Genomic DNA, 21321 nt, shown 5'->3' on the forward strand with positions numbered 1-21321 from the left:
AAAAGGGGAAATTTTGCTATAATTCTTCTAGGAAAGTTCTCCCCAACTTCCCCCCACCACCTGTCACAAGACAAGAAACTTTCCCATCCTGCCTTTGGATGGTGCAGTCTGAAAAAGTGATGCTTGCTGCTGTGACAGCCAGAGTGGCACGAGGACAAAGTCAAGGAAATCAGAGAAGCCCCCGAAGTAACCAATCCCAGAACTATCTTCAGATTCTTGTTATGTGAGATAAATACCCTTCCTTACGGTTTACTTAGCTCTTCTAAGAGTATTTTATGAGTTGCAGCCAAAAACCTCCTGATGGACGCAGCAATCTGAAAGCAGTTTCTTCATTTTATTTTCAAAATGGGAATTCAATGCAAAATCCACCACTTTTCTTTCCAAGCAGAATGGACTAATGTGAAGGGGTTTCATTCTTCAATAGCAAATGTGCTCTGGGAGCCAGGAATAGAGAGAAGCTGCTACAAGATGACAGCTGTAGAACTTTCTTAACTCTCTGCCTCCTTCTCATCGAAGTACTGAACAATGAGCAGGATTTCCAAGTGGTGTCATACAGCGTGTCTAAAGAGAAAGGACCAACGGTCCCTTCTCCATCTTATTAAGAAGGCAAGACTCTTGGAAAACCCAATCACGGTTCTTGATGACACATTCCCTTCTTTCCCATGGTTTTCAAATGACTAAATCAAAGAAGTATATTTCTTCCACAAATTTCCTACCTTGACTCATGCTAAAATATTCTTGGGAAACTGAAGAGGTATAACCCATGCTCTTCAATTTTTCAATTACTTTACCAGGTAATTTTTCAATTACTTTACCAGGTAGCTGAACTTAAGTGTTAAAAAAATTTTTTGACAGCAGTCATTACTTTATGACAGCAATTTTACAAAGGTTTTCTAGAAAAATTAACTTTTAACATAAAAAGATGCCAATGGCATGCTTATTCAGATCTCGGTGAGTGACATGCTCTTGGAAAGTAGTTATATTCTCGTTTGGGTTTTCTGTTTCTTGCTTTAAGTGCATACAACTTCCTTGTTTCTCATAATAGTACTTGAAATTGGAGTCATAGATTCTTACGACTTTTTTCTTGCAGTATATTTAGACGTACAAGATTATGGGATCTACAATGCCCTGTTACTCCCACTCTGATGGTATATTATGTACTGCTAGCTCTTCTCTTACTGGAGGAGCATGCTATGAAGACACACTTTTTTCCCCCCGTCTTTCCCTCATTTGCTAGGAAAACAACTCCATGGTCCCCTCAGATTGCTGACATTTGGATAAGGCAGCATGAAACAGATGAATTTTCTTATCTCCAGACAGAAATAGAAACTACATACAAGATTTTCTTTAAAAAACAGAACAGTGACTATAATAGAGCCTAGACTAGAAGTCAGGACTCTCGAGTCCGATTGTTCCGTCGTGGACTTCTGAGATACTGGGGGAAAAATCACTCAAGAAACTCTTGGCACCTCTCTGGGCTGCATCTATAAATGGTAATTATGCTTTTCTATTATAGAGCTCTCTAACATCTATTGTGATACATAACTACCTCAACGGAGTAGTTGACAGCTTAGTTAATGCATGGACTATAAATCACATTGAGCTTCCGACAGGAATGCAAAATGTACATTAAATTCCAAATCAAGTGGTACAGGAAGGGAAAAAGAAACCGTACATCAGGAACAAGGCACGAACAGATGTCTTAGGATAGGGGTTATGTGGAACAAATACAACTGCAGCCAATAGCTGGAAAAGGAAAATGTTGCAACTGATGGCATGGGTTAATTCCTAAGGCAGAACTGAGGAGATAGAGATGTCAGATTTCTGCCACAGATTTGCAAAATGGCAGTTGTGTGGGCCCAGCAACTCTGATACAGACTGCAAGGTGCAAAATGGTCTGCCCGCTGCCCACATATCTGTTACTAGACTGTTCTATTAATGACCCAATTCTTCATGCTTTCTTTTATCCATGTCTTTTGCCCATGGGGTTTTAAGCAACTCCCATCAACAAGTGGAGTTTGTTTATGGTATCTAGAGTCTGAATGGGGTGTTGTGACTTGCTTTGGCTAATGGGATGTTGGCAGTTGTGAGGCAAACAGATGCCTAAAAAGTGCTTGCTTGGTTTTGGTTTTGCTCTTGCTCTTCCGTGATTGTGAGGAGGATATGCCCCAGCGAGGATGCTGAAGGATGAGACACATGGGACAGAGTCAAGGTGCCCAAGTGTCCCAGCCAAAGTCAACCTAGATCAACCATCAGCCAGCTCGTTTCCAGACATGTGAATGAGCCAAACCAACAAGAGTACAAGGTAAATCACTGACTCGGCTCAGGAGCAAAACAAATGTCTATTATTTTAAGCCACTGAGTTTTAAGATGAATTGTTATACAGCATTTTTGTTATACAGCATACTCGTGGCAACTGATAGGGTACAGTCAGCAATACTCCCCCCTTCTCTCTGCACTTCAGCAACATTAGACGTATCTGTTTAAGAGAAATGTGCCAGCATGGGATCCCTGCGTACACTGTTCCCTCTCTACCTGTAACTGTCTCCTGTGCTTCTCTCCCCACTCCTTTACCTTAGTCAGTTGCTTAGTTGAGTATATTTATTCATCAGTTCTCAGCTCAAAAGCCTTTCCTTCCATCCTGGAGTAAGTAAAGTCTCTTCATGATATATTTATGTTACTTCATGTCAGAGCGCTTTTTACTAATATGTCTTCTGCTAATCATTACATTCTAATTTTTGTGGTATTGTTAAGTCTGTCACCTACACTAGATTGCAAAGTCCAGGAGTTTAGAGGACACAACTGTTACCTGGTTCTCCAATGTGCACTAATGCAGTGGACAATACCAAATACAGAGACTTGCACTAGTTTTTATTGAATAAAGAAAGAAGTTGTAGCAGATGCATCTATCCTCATCTTCCGTGGGTTACAGTTAACAACTTACATCTGTATCCTTCTCTAGAGGCATGGCCTTATGCAACAGTTGGTTCATTCAGAGATACCGTAGAGATCACCCAAACCAGCTCTCTGCCCCAGGGGAAGCCAGTAACCAATGACTGACCAATGCAGGTGTTGAATGGACCAGCCTGTTCCCTTTGGGGTGAGACCACCTCTATGGTGCAATTTATGCTCTAGAGCTCTCATGGGACCACACTGAGCTAGACTTCCCCTGGAATCAAATTTTTGTCTAGTCCCTTCTTTTGCATTATGCCATTCCTCTCTGTTCCTTATGCTTCTCTGGAGAACTGACCTCAGTAAATCACTTGCAAAAGAACCTTTGTGTTGGGTTCTGTTTCCAATGAAACTCAACCAAAGACACAAGTTCAAACTGAACATTGCTTGCTCATCCAAGAAGGAAAACTAAGTTAGAACTCTGAAATATTATCCACTACGATAAATCTTTGGATAGAGCCAAGTAAGAGCTCATTTTTCTCAAAAGGTCCAGAAATTCACAGATGTCTAATTAAAGTCAGGGTTCATTAGAGTCTCCATGGTCATTAGTACTAACTCCTTCAAATGTAAGATTTTATTGGGTAAGTAAATGTAGGAGCATACATAACGCTTTACTCCTTCCTGGAAATGTGTATTCCCATTACTGTACCACTATATATTAATACACTTCTCAATAGAACTGTCCAGGTATACAGCATGCTTAATATTTGACTAATAGGATTTTTTGTCTCACTTCTATATGTGAGTTGCTGCTTTCAGAAGATAATTAAAGGAGAGGTGAGAGTGGCTACAAAAATGCCCATAATATAATGTTAAAAGAAAAATGATACAAAACTATGCATAGTAAAATCCTTAACAGTACAACAAATCTGTCCCTCTCTCTAGGCATTGAAAAATGAAGGAAAGGAAGCATACCAAGATTTGAATATTAGCAGTAGAGTTATGAAAGATTTTAATTTTTTAAAAGATTGATTTATTTATTTTAGAGTGGGGGAGGGGGAAGAGGGAGAGAATCTTCAGGGAGACTCCCTGCTGAACGCGAGCCCCAACAAGGGCTCCATCCCATGACCCTGAGATCATGACCTGAACCAAAACCAAAAGTCAGATGCTTAACTGACTGAGCCACCCAGGTATCCCTGAAAGATTTTAACTTTTTTACATTTTTTTCAATTCCTAATTTTTAACACGAAGCATGATTATTTTAATGGTTAAAAAAAAAAAACAAACCAAAATGAGTAACTTAGCAAAAAATCACAGAGAACAATGGCATTTGTTTTTTCCCCTACATAAACCCAGTTGAAATGTCTAAGAAGGGGGTCTTCCATTTGTGGGAAAATGGAATAGATACACTTTTTCTCCCAATAATTACAACTATAAATCTTGCACGTTTTGTAATGAACACACATAAGATGACTCTCACAGGTGAAGAAAAGGAGATCTAGAGATCTCAGGAAACAAAGACCAAAAAGGTAATGAGTTTCCTGGGGTTTTTTTGCCCCGCATATTCCAGACTTGTAGCTGGCAAAGCCAGCAACCTGGAAATGCCGAAGGGTACAGACAAGAAAAGCCCCACCAAGAGCTTGTTCTCCCCAGACAAAGGACAAGAAAAAAGAGCAGCCTACCAAGACAGAAAACACTCAGACCGCCACTTCTCTCCCTCGACCAAACCCACAGAAATAACCTCTGACCCACCCCTAGCCAAGCCCACAAATGAGCAGGGAGCCTACAATTATTTCCACCTTCGCCAGGACTTAAGAAGTGTCTCACCGTCCTGTGTCCAGGCCAGAGCTAGCTGTTACAACTGCAGCTAACCCAGGAAGACGCAGAGTTAAGCAGACAAATGTTTAAGACACTCACATGTTTAATACTTTTGTGTAAAATAGGGCGTTTTGTGCACTTACCATATGTAAGAAATGTCTAGATTAACAGGTCAGCGTCATGTTTCCAATCTAACATGTATGAGTGAACGCTTGATAAAGACAAGATTTCAAACTGAAATCTTAACTAAGTATACAAACAATTCAGCACATTTAAGTAATTTAAGAATGACTATTTTTAACTTTATTAGATTTATGGGAATTACTTAAGTGCTTGGGATGGCCTGTCATAAAACTGAGAACACTCAAAAATAAAATGGGATTTATTAAATTTGTACAGTTTGAATGTTTAAAAGAATCTAGTGAGATTAGTTTAAAAACAGATTGAAGCATGAATCAAAGGCCCATTAAAAGTGATTTGTTAAACTGGATGGATTTATAAATAGAATAAGAAGATCTATAACTTTAGGAGATAGGCTTTAAAATTTATAACTCAATCAATTATTAACTTTCATACCAATTTAAATCTTTAAAAAATCTTCTGAATGCATGAAATGTGCCCCTAAAGATGTAAAATCCCTCACACTGACATAAACATTACAAGGACACGTGGTATGATTATCATCGATGGGAAATTCTTGCCAGGTGTCTCTAGTGTTTGATTTTTCCATCACATCTAAAAATCCTGTCAAGTTCCAGGGAGCAGTTCTAAGGACATCTGGATTATCCACTCCTTCAGTAGAGGGTCCGTCTTTATTAAATCTGTCTTCTCCCAGCAGCTGCCATCTTGCCAGGGAAGAACAGATGTTAGATAAGCATTTGTTTGAATTAAACTTAATTAGCTACATTTCTCAAGCTCTATTTTAAAATGGCGTATGCTGGGATGGGACCATGATCCTGAAGGTTTTGTGTTTATGGCGCACTTTCAAGTACTAGAAATTTTAGATTCGGGATGAAAAGACGCAGAAGAACCAGAAACCCACCAGCCATATTTACAGCGTGAGCACCAGTGATGATAACGTCAAGCCGCAGTTGGTCTTGTCCAGCACTCTTCTGCAGTTTGGGAAGAACTGTTGATTGCCTAGAACGTGCTTTTTTATGTATGCTGGAGACAAAGCTCTGCATTGTTCCCCTAACCAGTCATAGTTCTGAGGTTCTGGCTGGAATTTTATTATGCTTCTTCCTAAACAGCAAGTTTTACCCCTGCTAAATGCCCCAACGTAGATCCACATACTGGAACACTGTGTGCCATAATTTCTAGTATCAGAATTTTAGACACCATGCTTCAAAGATTTAAGGGACTTCAAACAACATGCAACACACCATTAATACATCATGACTCATTGTAGCAAAAAATAATTGCTACGTATTGAAAAAAATGGGGGGGCATATCCATGAAATATATACTCCTCGAGAATCACTAATTATTCCAATCCCAGGCCTAGGATTAAAATCAACATTTATTCTGAGACACTACAACATAAAGTGAATGAAGAGATTTTTTAAATGTTATTTAAATATACCATTTTAGAAACCAACTTTTACTTAAGGTCCGTATTGACCATATTTTCTTTTCTTTCATAATGTAACATATATTCTCCCTGAAGAGAAAGTTATTTAAAATAACAGTATAACTTACATAAGTTTGCACTCTTATAGGAGATTTGCATTGCAAATTAAGCCAAGATCCCTAACAAGAGAATAAATTAATTTATATCCTTTCAGTTGAATACATTCATCTACTAAGCAATCTCTTCTCCAATTTCACTTTATGTAGTAATTTTCTCTTGGCAACTTCATTTTTATGATACCAGTAACCCATATTTACTACAGTAAATTCATAAATACAATTAAATCAGCATTTTTCAATCTCAGCATTATTGATTTTGAGCTGAATACTTTTTTGTTGTGGAGGGCTGTCCCGTATGTGAGGCCGTTTTGCTGCATCCTTGGTGCTATTAGAAGTGACTGACATTCTCCCAGTTGTAACAGACAAAAATACCTTCAGATATTGCCAGATGTCCCTGGGGGAAGGGGGGACGTGCAAAACTGCCCCCAGCTGAGAAACATGAAGTTAAATAAAAAGAAAACAGGACACGTATTTTTCTAGCAAACTTAGTTTATAACCCTATCAACTTTCTATATATATATATATAAACACATGGATAATGGATACATTTTTAAAAAATAATCAGATATATTGTTTTGTTACTGCTCCCCTGCAGCATATAATATGAACAGTTTTCCACAAATGAACCTGTCTACTTCGTCATTCTTAATGGCTACATAGCATTCCATTGCTTAGCTAGAATATAGTTTATTTGTTCAATTTACTATTTTCAGATATTGAAGGTATTCCCAGTCTTTCTCTCTCACAGACAAGAATATGACGAAAGTGCTCATTTTGTTGGTTAAGATATTCTTGGGCAACACTTGCTTTCCCTAAGATTTTAAAGATTTTTGTGTTTCATTGTCTTCTGATATTAAAAGAGGCTACAGAGAAATAAAAAGTCTAGTATGCTTTCCTTTTGCATTTTCTCATTTGCATGTGCAGTCAGGAAACAGGAAGGATTCTCCTCTTATCCTGAACTTGAGAATTTCTGCCTTTAAAATATCAATTTTTGTTACTGATGCTTGCTGGAATATAGTGCTCCTTTTCAATATTTAGGCACAACTCCACAAAATTTTCAATAAGATTTTCTCCTACTGTATCCTTAATATAACTCATTTTCAGTTGTGGGTTTCCCCATGTCAAAGACACGGATTATCCTTATGCTAGATTATCCCTAGTAGTTTCTCCTAGTAGCTTTTATTTCTTCATTTCCCCCCGGATTCATTGGGAATCATACAATCTTTCATTTTATGTTAGTGTTTCAGTTTGTTCGTTTTTCAATTTGGTAACTTCATTTTTTTTCTTTTGGTATTTTCATTTTAATTACTCCAAAACCCACCCTTACTATGGTAAGTTAACACATGCAATTAAATCAGGTTTTTCAGTCTTGACACTTGACATTTGGGGCTTGAAAATTCTTCACTGCAGGGGGGAGGGTCTCCTGTGCATCGTAAGATATTTAAAATTCATTGACCCTTGTGAGTTATTTATTAGTTCTTGAATATCGTTCTGGTCCTCAATTGGTTTTCTCTGCTGTCTTTTCTTTCTCTGTTTCTAAGTCAGTCTGAGCATGTTTTTATTAACTGAATTAATATTCTTCTCAAGGTCTTCTACACCATGAAGGTCTTCCAGGGGAATTTTTCTTGTATTTCTTGAATATATGCTTTTCCAAAAAAGATTACTTGTGTGTGTGGTGATCCTCTCTCTCTCTCTCTCCCTCTCTCTCTCCTTTACTATGTGGCAAAGTCATCATGTCTCTTTTTTTCTTGCTCACGATTAATATAACTTACTCCATTTTTCTACTCTTTGTTCTGAAGTTGTATGTGCAAATTCTGATTCTAGTTGTCTACCACTCTGCGGGCTGGGAAGTGATATTCCAAATCCTTTCCCGAGCCCGTGTGCCAGCAGTGGAAATGCTGGCGGTGGGGTGATGTGTGCACGGAAACAGGGCCCATCTGCAGCCTTGGTTAGAAGAACTATGGTGTGCTCTCTCCTCTGTGACTTTGTTACGCATCCCAGGACAGGGTTACCTTGAACCAGGTGGGAATATATGCTGCCACCAGTCACAATGGTGGTGAGGAGAGAGACCCTCCGCTGTGAGATCATTTCTGCTTTCGGCACAGAGCTGCGAGCTTTTGCTGCAGTCAGACGGATCAGCCCAGGTGTTCTCTTCCTGTTTCACCGGATGCCATCCAGCACAGGTGCAACGGGGAAGATTTTTAAGCCTGTTAATCTGTACCAAAAAACTGCCCTCCTGAAAGGTTTTACTGATTACATAGCAATTGCCAAACGAAAGGGAATATCTATTTCCCTATATTCTTGCCAATCTTGCTTATTAGAATTCTTATTGCTAACACAACTGGGTTTTTGTAAAAATTAAAAATAAAACTATAGAAAAATGTAGTTTAATGCATTTCAATGCATTCAAATATTTAAAAAATATTTTTGAAATCCACATGCAATATTCTGAGGGCTTACAAATATCCATGTGTTCACAAAAACTGTGTAACATTCTAAACAACAGAAAGTTAGAGGGCTCTTAATTAATGTGTAAAAAGTCCCTATGAAAGGCATCTTTCAGAGGCAATCTTTAATGCAAATATATAAAACTAGGGGTTATTTAAAAAAGAACACTAAACTTAAATGTTTCAAGACACCATATTTTAGGTAGGAAACAATGACTTTATTGTTTATAGTCAGCGGTTCAAAAATTTTTTAAAAAGTAATCAATTTTTCATTGAAATGCAGAAAGCAAGATTACTACTATTCTTTCCACGGACACACACACACAAAGGAGCACCAACTGGTAGGGTCACATGACTGTATCCATGAGATAATATATACCAAGAGCTGGAAATAAAACTGAACCTATGCTTTTATTAACACATGAAATCCTAATGCAAGGTCTTCCATCGACCCACCTGTCTATCCATTCTATCACCTACCTAAAATGATTTGAGATATAGTTAGTATACTACAAAATCCACCTTTTAAAAGTATATAGTTCAGTAGTTTTTATGTATTCAAAGAGTTTTGCAACCATCACCACTGTCCAATAATTTCAACCCAAAAGAGAACCCTGTACCCCTTAGCAGTCAATCCTTGTTCTCCTCTCCCCTCCAGTCCTGGAAACTACAATCTACATGCTCTCTCTACAGATTTATTTATCCTAGACATTCCCTATAAATAAAATTGTATGATATGCAGCCTTTGTGACAGGATTCTTTAATTTAGTAATGCTTTCAAGGCTCACCCATACTGTACCATTTCTGTGCCTCATTCCTTTTAATGAATGACTACTATTCCCTTGCATGGATATACCCTATTTATCTACTTATTAGTTGTAGATCACTTTCTGGAAAAATTTTCTGCAAATTTTTAATTTTAATGAAGTACAGTTTAGTCATTATTTGTAATATATGCTTTTAATACAGGGTCTTTTAAAAACTGATAGCCCTCCTTTTTTTTTTTTTTTTTTTTTTTTTTGGTTCAGGGCAAATAATTATAAGGACTTAGAGCACACAAATATTCAACATTAAAAGAAAATTGAAAACAAACTCCAAATAAAAATCTTTAAAACTTCCAGTTCATCCTAGGCTCTGTCTGACCTTAGAACAGATCTCTTGATTGCTACATTAATGACCTGACTTCATTTTTTTCTCCCCTAGCTAGAAAAAGAGTTAGATACACAAGCTCCCATTTTTTAACTGCCTCTGCAAACACAAGGGAGGAACAAGAAAAAAAAAGTATTTTTTCATAGTTGGCATATGAAATCTAATTAATTTTGGACTTGTTAACTTTGGCATAAGGTGCCTAAGAATTGCAACTGGCCTCTTTCAAATGTCAAAATGTGAGACAAGACTTCTGGCCCTAATGTTCTCCAGAGGAAGAGTGATGTCGCTAACTAAATTTCCTCCTATTGCTGTGATAATACTGTCTCTAGCTTTTACCTCTCTTGCCTTTTGTCTTATTGGGTGATCACGGTTTTGTATATTGGGGAGGGCAATGAATTAATGAGAAGGCACTTAGAATTAGGCTGGAAAACGGCTCTTGACTTATGCACTGTGCAAAATCAGGAAGGTGCCATTCCCATTGTAGTCCATACAACTTGTCCAATTGTGTAAGATGACATCTGAGCTTTTAACTGTTGTTTTTCAAGGTATGGGGAAAAGGAAACTTATTCAAAATTGATTCAGCAAAAAGGAAATTGATTGAAGAACCCAACTTGCTAACTAAAAGGCAGCCCACGGAATGGGAGAAGATATTTGCAAATGACACTACAGATAAAAGACTGGTATCCAAGATCTATAAAGAACTTCTCAAACTCAATACACAAGAAACAAATAATCAAATCAAAAAATGGGCAGAAGATATGAACAGACATTTTTCCAATGAAGACATACAAATGGCTAACAGACACATGAAAAAATGTTCAAAATCATTAGCCATCAGGGAAATTCAAATCAAAACCACACTGAGATACCACCTTACGCCAGTTAGAATGGCAAAAATTGACAAGGCAGGAAACAATTGTTGGAGAGGATGTGGAGAAAGGGGATCCCTCCTACATTGTTAGTGGGAATGCAAGTTGGTACAGCCACTCTGGAAAACAGTGTGGAGGTCCCTTAAAAAGTTAAAAATTGAGCTACCCTATGATCCAGCCATTGCACTACTGGGTATTTACCCCAAAGATACAGACATAGTGAAGAGAAGGGCCATATGCACCCCAATGTTCATAGCAGCATTGTCCACAATAGCTAAATTGTGGAAGGAGCCAAGATGCCCTTCAACGGATGACTGGATTAAGAAGATGTGGTCCATATATACAATGGAATATTACTCAGCCATCAAAAAGAACGATTTCTCAACATTTGCTGCAACATGGACAGGCCTGGAGGAGATAATGCTAAGCGAAATAAGTCAAGCCGAGAAAAACAATTATCATATGGTTTCACTCATTTATGGAACATAAGAAGTAGGAAGATCGGTAGGAGAAGAAAGGGAAGAAGAAAGGGGGGGTAAACAGAAGGGGGAATGAACCATGAGAGACTATGGACTCTGGGAAACAAACTGAGGGCTTCAGGGGAAGGGGTGTGGGGGAATGGGATAGACCGGTGATGGGTAGTAAGGAGGGCACGTATTGCATGGTACACTGGGTGTTATACGCAAGTAATGAATCATGGAACTTTACATCAAAAACTAGGGATGTACTGTATGGTGACTAACATAAGAAAAAAATATTATAAAAAAAACTAAAAAAAAAAAAAAAGAATCCAACTTGCTAAATGTCTTTGCCTCAAACATTCTTTCAAATTATCTATGACTATAAGCAGCGCAACTATACTGAACTGGGGTCCTTATAGGTTTGAAACCAAGAGCAGTGGCTTTGGATTCAGAAGATCAGAATTTCAATCTTGACCAGCTACATACCAGTTGGGTGTCTTTGGTCATATTCTCACCGTCCCTGAGATACAATGTTTTCATCTGTAAAGTAAGAATGATAGATTCACAGAGATGCCAAGGGGATTAATGAAGGCAACATATGTAAAGTTCTTGGCAGAAAGTAAGCATTGAATCAATATGAGGTCTTTTGAAGTAAAAGTGACGCATTCTAAAACCCCTTAGATTTAGACTGTAAAGCTCTGCTGTCCAATATGGTAGCTACCGGCAACATGTGGCCATGAATTAACTGAAATTAAATAGGCTTCAAAATTCAGAGCTCAGAAGTCACATGTGGCTATAGCTACATACTGGACAATACCAATACTTATCACTGCCATCAGTGAAGAAAGTTCTATTGGGCAGTGATGCCATGGAAGTGATAGGATTACCAGAAGTCCAGAAGCCTAAATTTTTGCCACTAATTATGCAACTTCAGCAGAACAACTTTTATCTCATTATGTTACTATTTCCTCCATGGTAAAATGGAATTAATGTCCCTGCAGCAGTGGTAGCATCAGGTGCACTGAAGTCACATTCTTCTTGCTTTCTTATCATTCCAGGACCCAAGATTAAATTATGCACAACAGTCTCTAGTAAGGACCACTTTGAGGATGACTCAATAGGTGTAGCTCTTTGGGAGTTCAATATTCATAGCCATGATTTGATATTATTCCAACACACCTGTAAGTAGTTAAGGATAGCACATGTTCAATAGCACACCAAGCTACCTGCAGGCAATTTTGGTGGTGATGAAAAGACACAAAGTAACATAAAGCAATAAGTTTTCACTGGCAAATGGCCTTTTGTAGACTACTAAATTATCCTGAGGTTTATTTTATTTTATTTTTTAAAGATTTTTATTTATTTATTTAACAGAGATAGAGACAGCCAGCGAGAGAGGGAACAGAGCAGGGGGAGTGGGAAAGGAAGAAGCAGGCTCATAGTGGAGGAGCCTGATGTGGGGCTCGATCCCATAACGCCGGGATCACGCCCTGAGCTGAAGGCAGACGCTTAACCGCTGTGCCACCCAGGAGCCCCTATCCTGAGGTTTAAAACAGAAAGATCAGAGATCCCATTTCCTACTTACTCATTTGTTTCACTTTAATGTCGAAGTCTGCCTTTTTCTGGTTTGGAAACAATAATCTGTTGCTGTCACTTTAGGAGTAATAATATATTTCTTATTTTACCTAGATGAATAGAATTTACCTATTTATTTTTCTTTAAAATAAAGTAATAAATATTTTAGGGTCATAAAGTCTGTATCACAACTAGCTAACCTCTGCTGTTGCAGCATGAAAACAGCCATTGGCAACAGGAGCATCAGTAGGCATGGCTGTGTGCCAATACAACTTCACTTACTCAGATAGCCCCTCAGGTCTTTATTTGCCAACTCCAGATCTAGAAGGATGTGTCAGAACATATTCTTCCTTGCTCTTCCCCACATTTTTTTTTAAACCACTATTATATTTTTTTCATTTACTTTAATTTTTGAACATAGATTGCATCCCACAAATGTTCTCAGGCTTTTAATGTTTAATTTAGAAATGTCAAAACATAATTTTTCTTCTCAGTTTTATTAAGACCTTGAATAAAAAAACAATATAATTCTTTAGGATGATTTTCTCCCTCAGACAACAAATTGAGAGGGATGTATACACCTTATAAATCATAAAAGAACTAATTAAAAATGATTCACAGATCTAGTCAGATCCTTTAAAGTTTCCTGGTTATTTTACTAATTTATGAATTGAATTAAAACTTACATACAAAACCAAAATTGACCTAAGGGCCATAATGTTGTTATTTCTTAGACAGACATTACTGTTCAAGACTAACCAAGTGAGGTCAAATATTTAGATGACTCAACTAACATCTACACAAAAAGACCTAGTATCTTGTGTGTCTGGGTAAATATGTACTTCACAGAACTGGTAAGAAATTAATACAATAGAATCATGAAATTCTAGAGTTGGAAGCATCCTTATGGAATAATTTGTTCAGCCTCATTGCTTCATGGTTGATGAGTGTGGCCGTCATCTCTTCGTTTCCCTTCCCTGCATACACTGTTCTTAGTAGATCTCCAGTTTTCCTTATGGAACTACCCTTCCTTCCCTCACTCTCAGCTCTGATAGTTTGGGTCAGGCTGGTCTCAGCCTCAGGCCAACAAGGTGGGTATTTAACACAGACTCATCACAGCCCTATAAACTCCTGGACAGAAGGACTGGTTCAGGGATTGTTTCCTGGCCAAAAATATTTGGTCATCCAAATTCTGAGATGTTTCTTATAATTCCCGGAAGAAAGTAGCTTCCCTCCTTCCTTCCTCTTCTTCAGTCTTTCTTTGTCTCTCTCTCCCTCTTCTTTTTCTCCCTTCCTTCCTTTCATTCTCTCTCATCCGCTCCCTCTCTTTCTTTCGGAGATGCTCAACTTGGCAATATATACCAGGCATGAACAGCAGCCATTTTGCCAGCTTGTGGAAATGGGCTGAGAATGAAGCCAACACGAAACAAGCTGTTCTGAGATGCAGAGTCTGAGTTCTGAGGTTTTGAGTCTCTGGATGAGCCTTAACTATAACCAGAACCTCTGTCTTTTATAATCACAAGAGCAAAACAGTTCTCCCCCATTTTTCTTAAACTTGAGCTAGGTTTTTGTCATTACAAGAGTCTGGACAAATACCATAGGTTAATCAACTCAAAAGAAGTGAATGTTGGTAAGTGGGAGGGTAAGGACTTTCATCTCCTCTATATCTGATGCTTGTTCCAGGAGAATGATGTGTAGACTAGCAAATCCATTAAAATCTCCTGTGCAAAGCAGTTCAAGTAAAAAGTGTAAGCTTCTTGCATACTGAGTACTGTGTTTAGACTGTCACCTCCTTTCATGGATATTCTTGCCTAGAACAGGGCCAAGTTTAAAAAATACTGATCTGATTTAAAGGAAATTACTGTTCATACTTCTATACAATACAGGAGACAAACTTAAAGGGGATGCTGGAAGGTCAGAAATGTAGGGAATGCTGGCATAGGTATAACATATGGAAGACTTTAGATCCATCAATACCACCAACTGTCCCCGATTCTATACCGTGTCATCAGTCACAATAGCTGGGTCAACACACACATACCAGTGATTCATTCTACAAATACTTAAGGAAACTATGCTGTGCTCAGCACCAAGATGCCATGTGAGCAACACAAACGCAGACATTTGGACCTTCCAAGAGAGAAAAAAAAAACAAAACCTTAATTCTGACAAATAACCACTTACTTGAAAATAAAGAACTATTTCCTGTTATTAACCCTTTTAGAAAATCATACACGAATGACTTAATTCCTTTATCTCCTCTTCCAAATTGGATTAATTAGAAACAACAGTATATAGTTATGAGAACACAGGCTTTTACAAAGGGCAAAAAATACAAATATGCTGATTTTTGTCTAATTGACAACGTATATATGATTTCTTTTACCACACTAACTGGTTACCAAACGATCAAGAACCAAAACACATCTAAAAAGACATTATTAATACTTTTCATTCATTGCATAACAATTAAAAAAGGACATAAGATTGATCTATCAAATAGTTTTTCTCTCCATGGCAAATATGGAGCTAGAAAAAAATGACTTTTTAACTGTTGTTCATATGTGAAACTTGTGAGAACAGCGTAAACTGATAAAAAAACCAAACAGAAGAATTTGGTCTGCTAAACATTTGTACACTAAGAGAAAAACCTTTAATGCTGACAACTGAATCTCACTAAATAGGACAAGTTTACGTGTATATATTTCCTTTAGCGTTCTACAGACTGAAGTCATATTCTAACCTGATGGACGTCTGTGACACTTACCTGGCCTTCTGGTTTATATAAAATTTTTATTCTTTCATTGCATAATCTCCTAACAGAAATGGTTGTTGACAAAGTTGAATGGAACTGAAATAATCCCCTAACAACCCAAATTCTCTAATTTTGGAGTCACGCCTAAGATGTAAAAGACAAATTGTTTGAGGAATGAAATCGACTAAAATGAGAAATACACAGACCTTAGAGTTTACAAAACATAATTTTATTTAAATTTGTGTACAGATAAAAATTGACCAAAATTTAAACAAAGACCAACTCAAATTCTTTCCCACCACAAAAATGGACATTATGAGAAAAAGCCACATTCTTTCAATTATCTTTTCCCAGCTGGTAGATTCTGGAGGGAAAAGGGAGGGGAGAAAAAGTACTGACACAACATAATTTGATCTTCAGCACTGTCTTGTCTTGAAATGACTTAATTATGGAGACTTCCATAAGAATCAGCATTCTTTGGTTTTGACATAGAAATAGAACCTTCTATGCCAAAATTGCAAATAAGGCTTCTGGCTTTATTTTTAGTGTGAGGTAAACAGTATATTCAATATTAAGGCAAACAGTAGAATACACATGTGGGATATTAAAGTGGACCTTCCACTGTACAACAGTATGTTCTGGAACATTTGCAGATTTTCTAAGTGTGTTGGAATTAGAAACTTACAGAAGACATTGCAGTGTGCAACACTTCTGAATGTCTTAGCTGTGCCTTTTTGATAAGCTGTCAAATGTAATTTTGTTTGAGTTTTTTACAGCATGTAATTGTTTTTATTTAATATTATTGTAAATGAACCAGGCTCTGATCTCAAATTCTGTATATATACACACAGTTCGGCCAAATAGACTGCTCCCCCAAAGCTGGCAAAACAATGCCTACTGAGCAGGCTGACCATGACGGAAAAGTACGAGAACAGGACGTTAATAAAGATTCTAAGTGAAATCAGATTATTTAGGCTGTCTAGCTGTCTTATTCAAGAAAATGCAGATTTAAGATCTCAGGCACAGTGATTCATCCCGTGGTTCATCCCTTCTCCCTTTTCTCCCGATGGGATAATCATTTCCTTCACAGTGATGACAGAAACATTACTTTTTATAGCAAAATGGACTTCTTCCTCCAAGGGGTCAAGACAAAGCTATCACTTCTTAGCCACGCAGGCTACAGACTTCTTGGCTGCGTCTTCCAGGTCGATGGCCGAAGTAATGGGGAGTCCACTGTTATTGAGAATGTTCTGGGCCTCGTGAACATTGGTTCCTAGAAGGTGGGGGGTGGGGGAGGGAACAGTCACTGAAATGAAACTGGAGGTGGTGCCCTGGGAAGTTTCCTAGGACTGGAAATTGTGCAATGCCCAGGTCTCATGAACACAATTTAATTACAACTCAGTTTCAGCTTTTTAGGATCCAGATTTGGCTATTTAGATATATCCAGATGACAAATTTACTTTTTCTTCTTTTTTCACCTCAAATGTCTGGCATTATAAAGATGCTGCCTATATTTTTTCGTGCATTTAAAAAATCCAAATAATGATGTTCTTATAAGACTGTGAACAAAGGCAGATTAACAACTACTTGGTCAACTACTTTGAAAGAGGAAAATCTCTGAAACGGATTCGTCCCTTGCTTGAATAATCTGAATACGGGATCTAAAGAAAAAGCTATGTGAGACACATGAGCCAGAGAATGGCAAATGGGTGTGATGGGATGGTACAGAATATTGGAAGTAACACATGAAGATGCAAGGACCAACCAATCTCTAGCTTTTCATCAGGAAATGAAATAATTATATGTTTTAATATGTCATTGACAGGGAAGATGATGTGGCAACATCTCTATCAAGGGGTGGTCTGTCTAGAAAACAAGATGAAAGACAGGAATTGTATGAGACTAATGGACATTTTTTTTTTTACTGATAAAAGCTGAAATTTCTGCTGATAATCCAGTCAAGTGGCTTTCATGTGGTTTTGGCCCATGCCGGAAGTCATTTGTCTTAAAGATCTCTTGAAATGAAGGGTCTGCGTTGGTACCTCATCTAAAGTGCTGAGAGCCTACCCACCGACGGCCAGCAATCCACTGCTTTGGAAACAATGACAGGATTCCACACATCCGTTTTTGCGTCCTCTCCACTCTGACAGAAAGGGCAGAGGACCCGAAAAGAGCACTGCAGCCTCGGAGGGGGTGTCCCATTCCTGCTGGATTTGTAGCGTCTAGGGGGCAAGCTATCCCACCCAAAGCTGTGTGTCTGCAACTGACTGTTTAGCATGCAAACGGCTTCTCTGTTCTTTCAGAGCAAGCGAGCCCGTAGGAGAAACGTGATAAAATTTAAGAGTCTAATGAAATACCACATCTTACATCATTTCCTGCGCTTCTTTCTAGTTAGCAAGACAGAGCCTATTTATAAACAAGGACCTTGAAATAGAGGCCTTGGAGGACCTACGTGTACAAATAAAAAGGAGGCACTCGGTCAGCATGTTTTATACAAAGAGACAAAGGCGGAGTTAAAGAGGAACAGCTGTGCTAACAAGGTGGTGTAGTATTGATTCTCCTGGGACCCTGGGGCCACCACAGCAGTGGGGAAGGGGACACTTGGCACTGTGTCTTTAGTTCAAGGCTTACTCACTGCTGTTTTCCACAGTAATGTGCCGAATGGCCTCTGTGGAAAGCAATAACCCAAAAGATAGGGAAGTTGTTGGTTAAAATCCCCAGCTTCTCATCCTGGCTCTGTCGTGTATTAGTTGAATAGTTTTGGGTAAATCCTGTAACTCCTCTGAGTCTCAACTTCTTTATCTCCAGACATGACATTAAGATCATCTGGCCCATAACTAATACTCAGTAAGCACTTCCATAAGCCAGATATAATGCTAAGTGACTTACGAGCAGCATATGAAATCTTTATGATGATGATGCCTAGATCTTACTGTCCCTATTTCACAGATGAGACAACAAGAGGCATGGAGAGCTTAAATCATTTTTCCAGAGTCACAGATTGTAAGCGGCAGAGATGGGAACTCGAACTCTGTTCTCTCTAGTTATATAAGCCTAAATGTTCTAAAGATATGCCAATCTGTTTCCCTGTCTATAAAATGAGAATAATGGGGCGCCTTGGTGGCTCAGTCGGTTCAGCGTCCCAACTCTTGCTTTCGGCTCAAGTCACGAACTCAGGGTGGTAGAGATCCAGCCTTGCATTAGGCTCTGTGCTGGGCATGGAGCCAACTTAAGATTCTCTCTTTCTATCTCCCTTTGCCTCCCATGCCCTGCCTCTCCTCTGCTTTAAAATGAGAATAATGATGCTGATAGCACATATTGTGATGAGAAGTAAATGAAATAATACATGTGAAAGGATTTCATAAATGTCTGTGCATCTGTGGCGGACTTGGCTGGCTGTCCACCGAAGGTTCATGCTTCACTTCCATAGGGGACAGCTGCTGCCAGGAGGTAGCTGCCCAACCAGGAACTACATTTCCCACAGCCTCTTGCATCTATGTGGTTTCACATGACTGAGTTCTGGCCAAGGGCCTGTGAGTGGACATAAACACACACCCATAAAAACCGCCAATGTGAGCCCCTCCCTGTAGTCACCTGGTTTTCCCTGTCTGCCTTCTGGAACGCTGCCAGCCAAGACAACCCTGTAAGTCACCTCTTTGAAGATGGCAATGACTCCTTCAGCATGGATAATAGCATAATTCTGTGGAGCAGAGCACCCCACTCACCCTCTTAGACTTCATATGAATGACGAAGAAACTTCTATTACGTTAAGACTCACATTTCAGCATTTACCTCTCGTTACAGGAACTAGCATTACTTTAATTGACATGTTACTTTGTAAGTGTGGCGGGCAGCTTCCAAAAATGGCTCTCATATGATCAATCCCCACTTCTGGTTGCTCATGCCCCTGTGTAATCCCTCCCGCTGTGGGTGGAGCCAGCAACTTGCTTCTAATGAATAAGAATAGAGCAAAAGTGATGTAATGTCTTTAGGACTAAGTTACAAAGGCCCATGACTTCTTTCTTTGCTCCCTCTAACTCCGTTCACTTCGATGAAGCAAACTGCCATACTGTGGACTGCCCTATGGAGAAATCCACAAGGCAAGGAGCTCAGGGCTGCCTCCAGCCGAAAGCCAAGGAGTAACTGAGGCCTACAGTCTGACAACCCACAAGGAACTGCATCCTCCCAACAACGATGTGAGTGTGTTCGGAAGCGACCCTTCCCTAGTCGAGTCTTGACAGGACCCTAGCCCTGGCTGACACTTTGCAGCTTTGAGACCTGGAGCCAAAGGACTCAGCTAAGCCACACCGAGATTTGCTACCACAGAAACCAGATCAACAACGTTCCTGGTGTTAAGCTGTTAAATTTCAGGGCAATGTGTTACACATTGGTTACTTAACTAATACAGATATTAAGATTTATTATTTCATTAATACAACCTCAGTGTTCATTTTGATTCATTTGGGAAAGTTTCAGACAAGGTGCCAGAGGTTGAAAAGTAGGACAGAGGATCAGACAGTGGCAGGTGTTAAATACTAGGCTAAAGAATTCTGACATTAGTCTGTGCGTAGGGCTTTCATGGAATCGTGACACAATGTGAGGCAAAGTCCTGAATGACACAGAATGGAATTGGTCTTTGGACCAGGTCAATGAAAGTTAAATATGTAAATTTCTATCTCCTTCAACAGAGGCATGGACTAGAGTTCTCTGCTAGGGAAGAAATCTAATTTAGGATAAAAAAAGGCTCTTCTCAAATAAATAAAAAAAATCTTAAAAAAAAAAAAAAAAAAAGGGGCGCCTGGGTGGCACAGCGGTTAAGCAGCTGCCTTCAGCTCAGGGCGTGATCCCGGCGTTGTGGGATCGAGCCCCGCATCAGGCTCCTCGGCTATGAGCCTGCTTCTTCCTCTCCCACTCCCCCTGCTTGTGTTCCCTCTCTCGCTGGCTGTCTCTATCTCTGTCGAATAAATAAATAAAAAAAAATCTTAAAAAAAAAAAAAAAAAAAAGGCTCTTCTCCCTTTTTCCTTTCTCTTCAGAGCATCTGCAATCTCAACAGACAGCCCCCCAAAACCCCATGCATCAAGAAGTAGGTTCCCCTGCCTGAACATTCCTCATCTCGGACTCTACCTTTCTTTGGTGAGAGTTGCCCTGTGGACACAGATCTTACCCAAGCCTGCCACGTTCTTTCTGTGTAGCTGGACTGGTACAAGAATTAGCAGTGCCAGTGGGAGTGATAACATTAAGCAAAGCAATAATAGCAGCTCTCACTTAGCAGGTGTCACACACTGTTCCAGGGTCCTAAGTATATTAGCTCATTTGCTCCTCAATGGCAACCCTGAGATAGCTACTATTACTATTTTCCTTTTACAGAAGGGAGGGCTGAGGTGCAATTAAGTTAAAGGTCAAAGTCTAGCTAACATGGCTGGTAATAGTGAGGAAATAGTGGAATAATCATTGAACTTGAACTCTCACTGGTTTGAATGATTTCTGGACCTAATGCTTGAAACATCCACGCTGAACCCTGGATGACCCCTTCTTACAATTTTTGTAAATACATGACATTATCATCATCATAATCACACTAATAATAAAAAGAAATCTCTGTTTTTCAGTCTTCCCACAATACTTTGAGACTTTGAACTTTTGAGTTTGGTGTTTCTAAAAGACC

At 38.9% G+C, this 21321-nt stretch overlaps 1 protein-coding gene across 1 annotated transcript in view; it reads right to left on the reverse strand.

Moving 5' to 3' along the window:
• Nucleotides 1–15862: 15862 nt before the first annotated feature.
• The window catches only part of SUCLG2 (succinate-CoA ligase GDP-forming subunit beta), a 256096-nt gene continuing 250637 nt past the window's right edge, over nucleotides 15863–21321 (reverse strand). The window contains exon 11 of the mRNA XM_026501201.4: nucleotides 15863–16928. Coding sequence (XP_026356986.2) covers nucleotides 16813–16928 — 116 coding nt within the window. The 3' untranslated portion in view covers nucleotides 15863–16812. The remainder of the gene's footprint in view (nucleotides 16929–21321) is intronic.

The sequence above is a fragment of the Ursus arctos genome, unplaced genomic scaffold, assembly GCF_023065955.2.
Source record: "Ursus arctos isolate Adak ecotype North America unplaced genomic scaffold, UrsArc2.0 scaffold_14, whole genome shotgun sequence".
NCBI lineage: Eukaryota > Metazoa > Chordata > Mammalia > Carnivora > Ursidae > Ursus > Ursus arctos.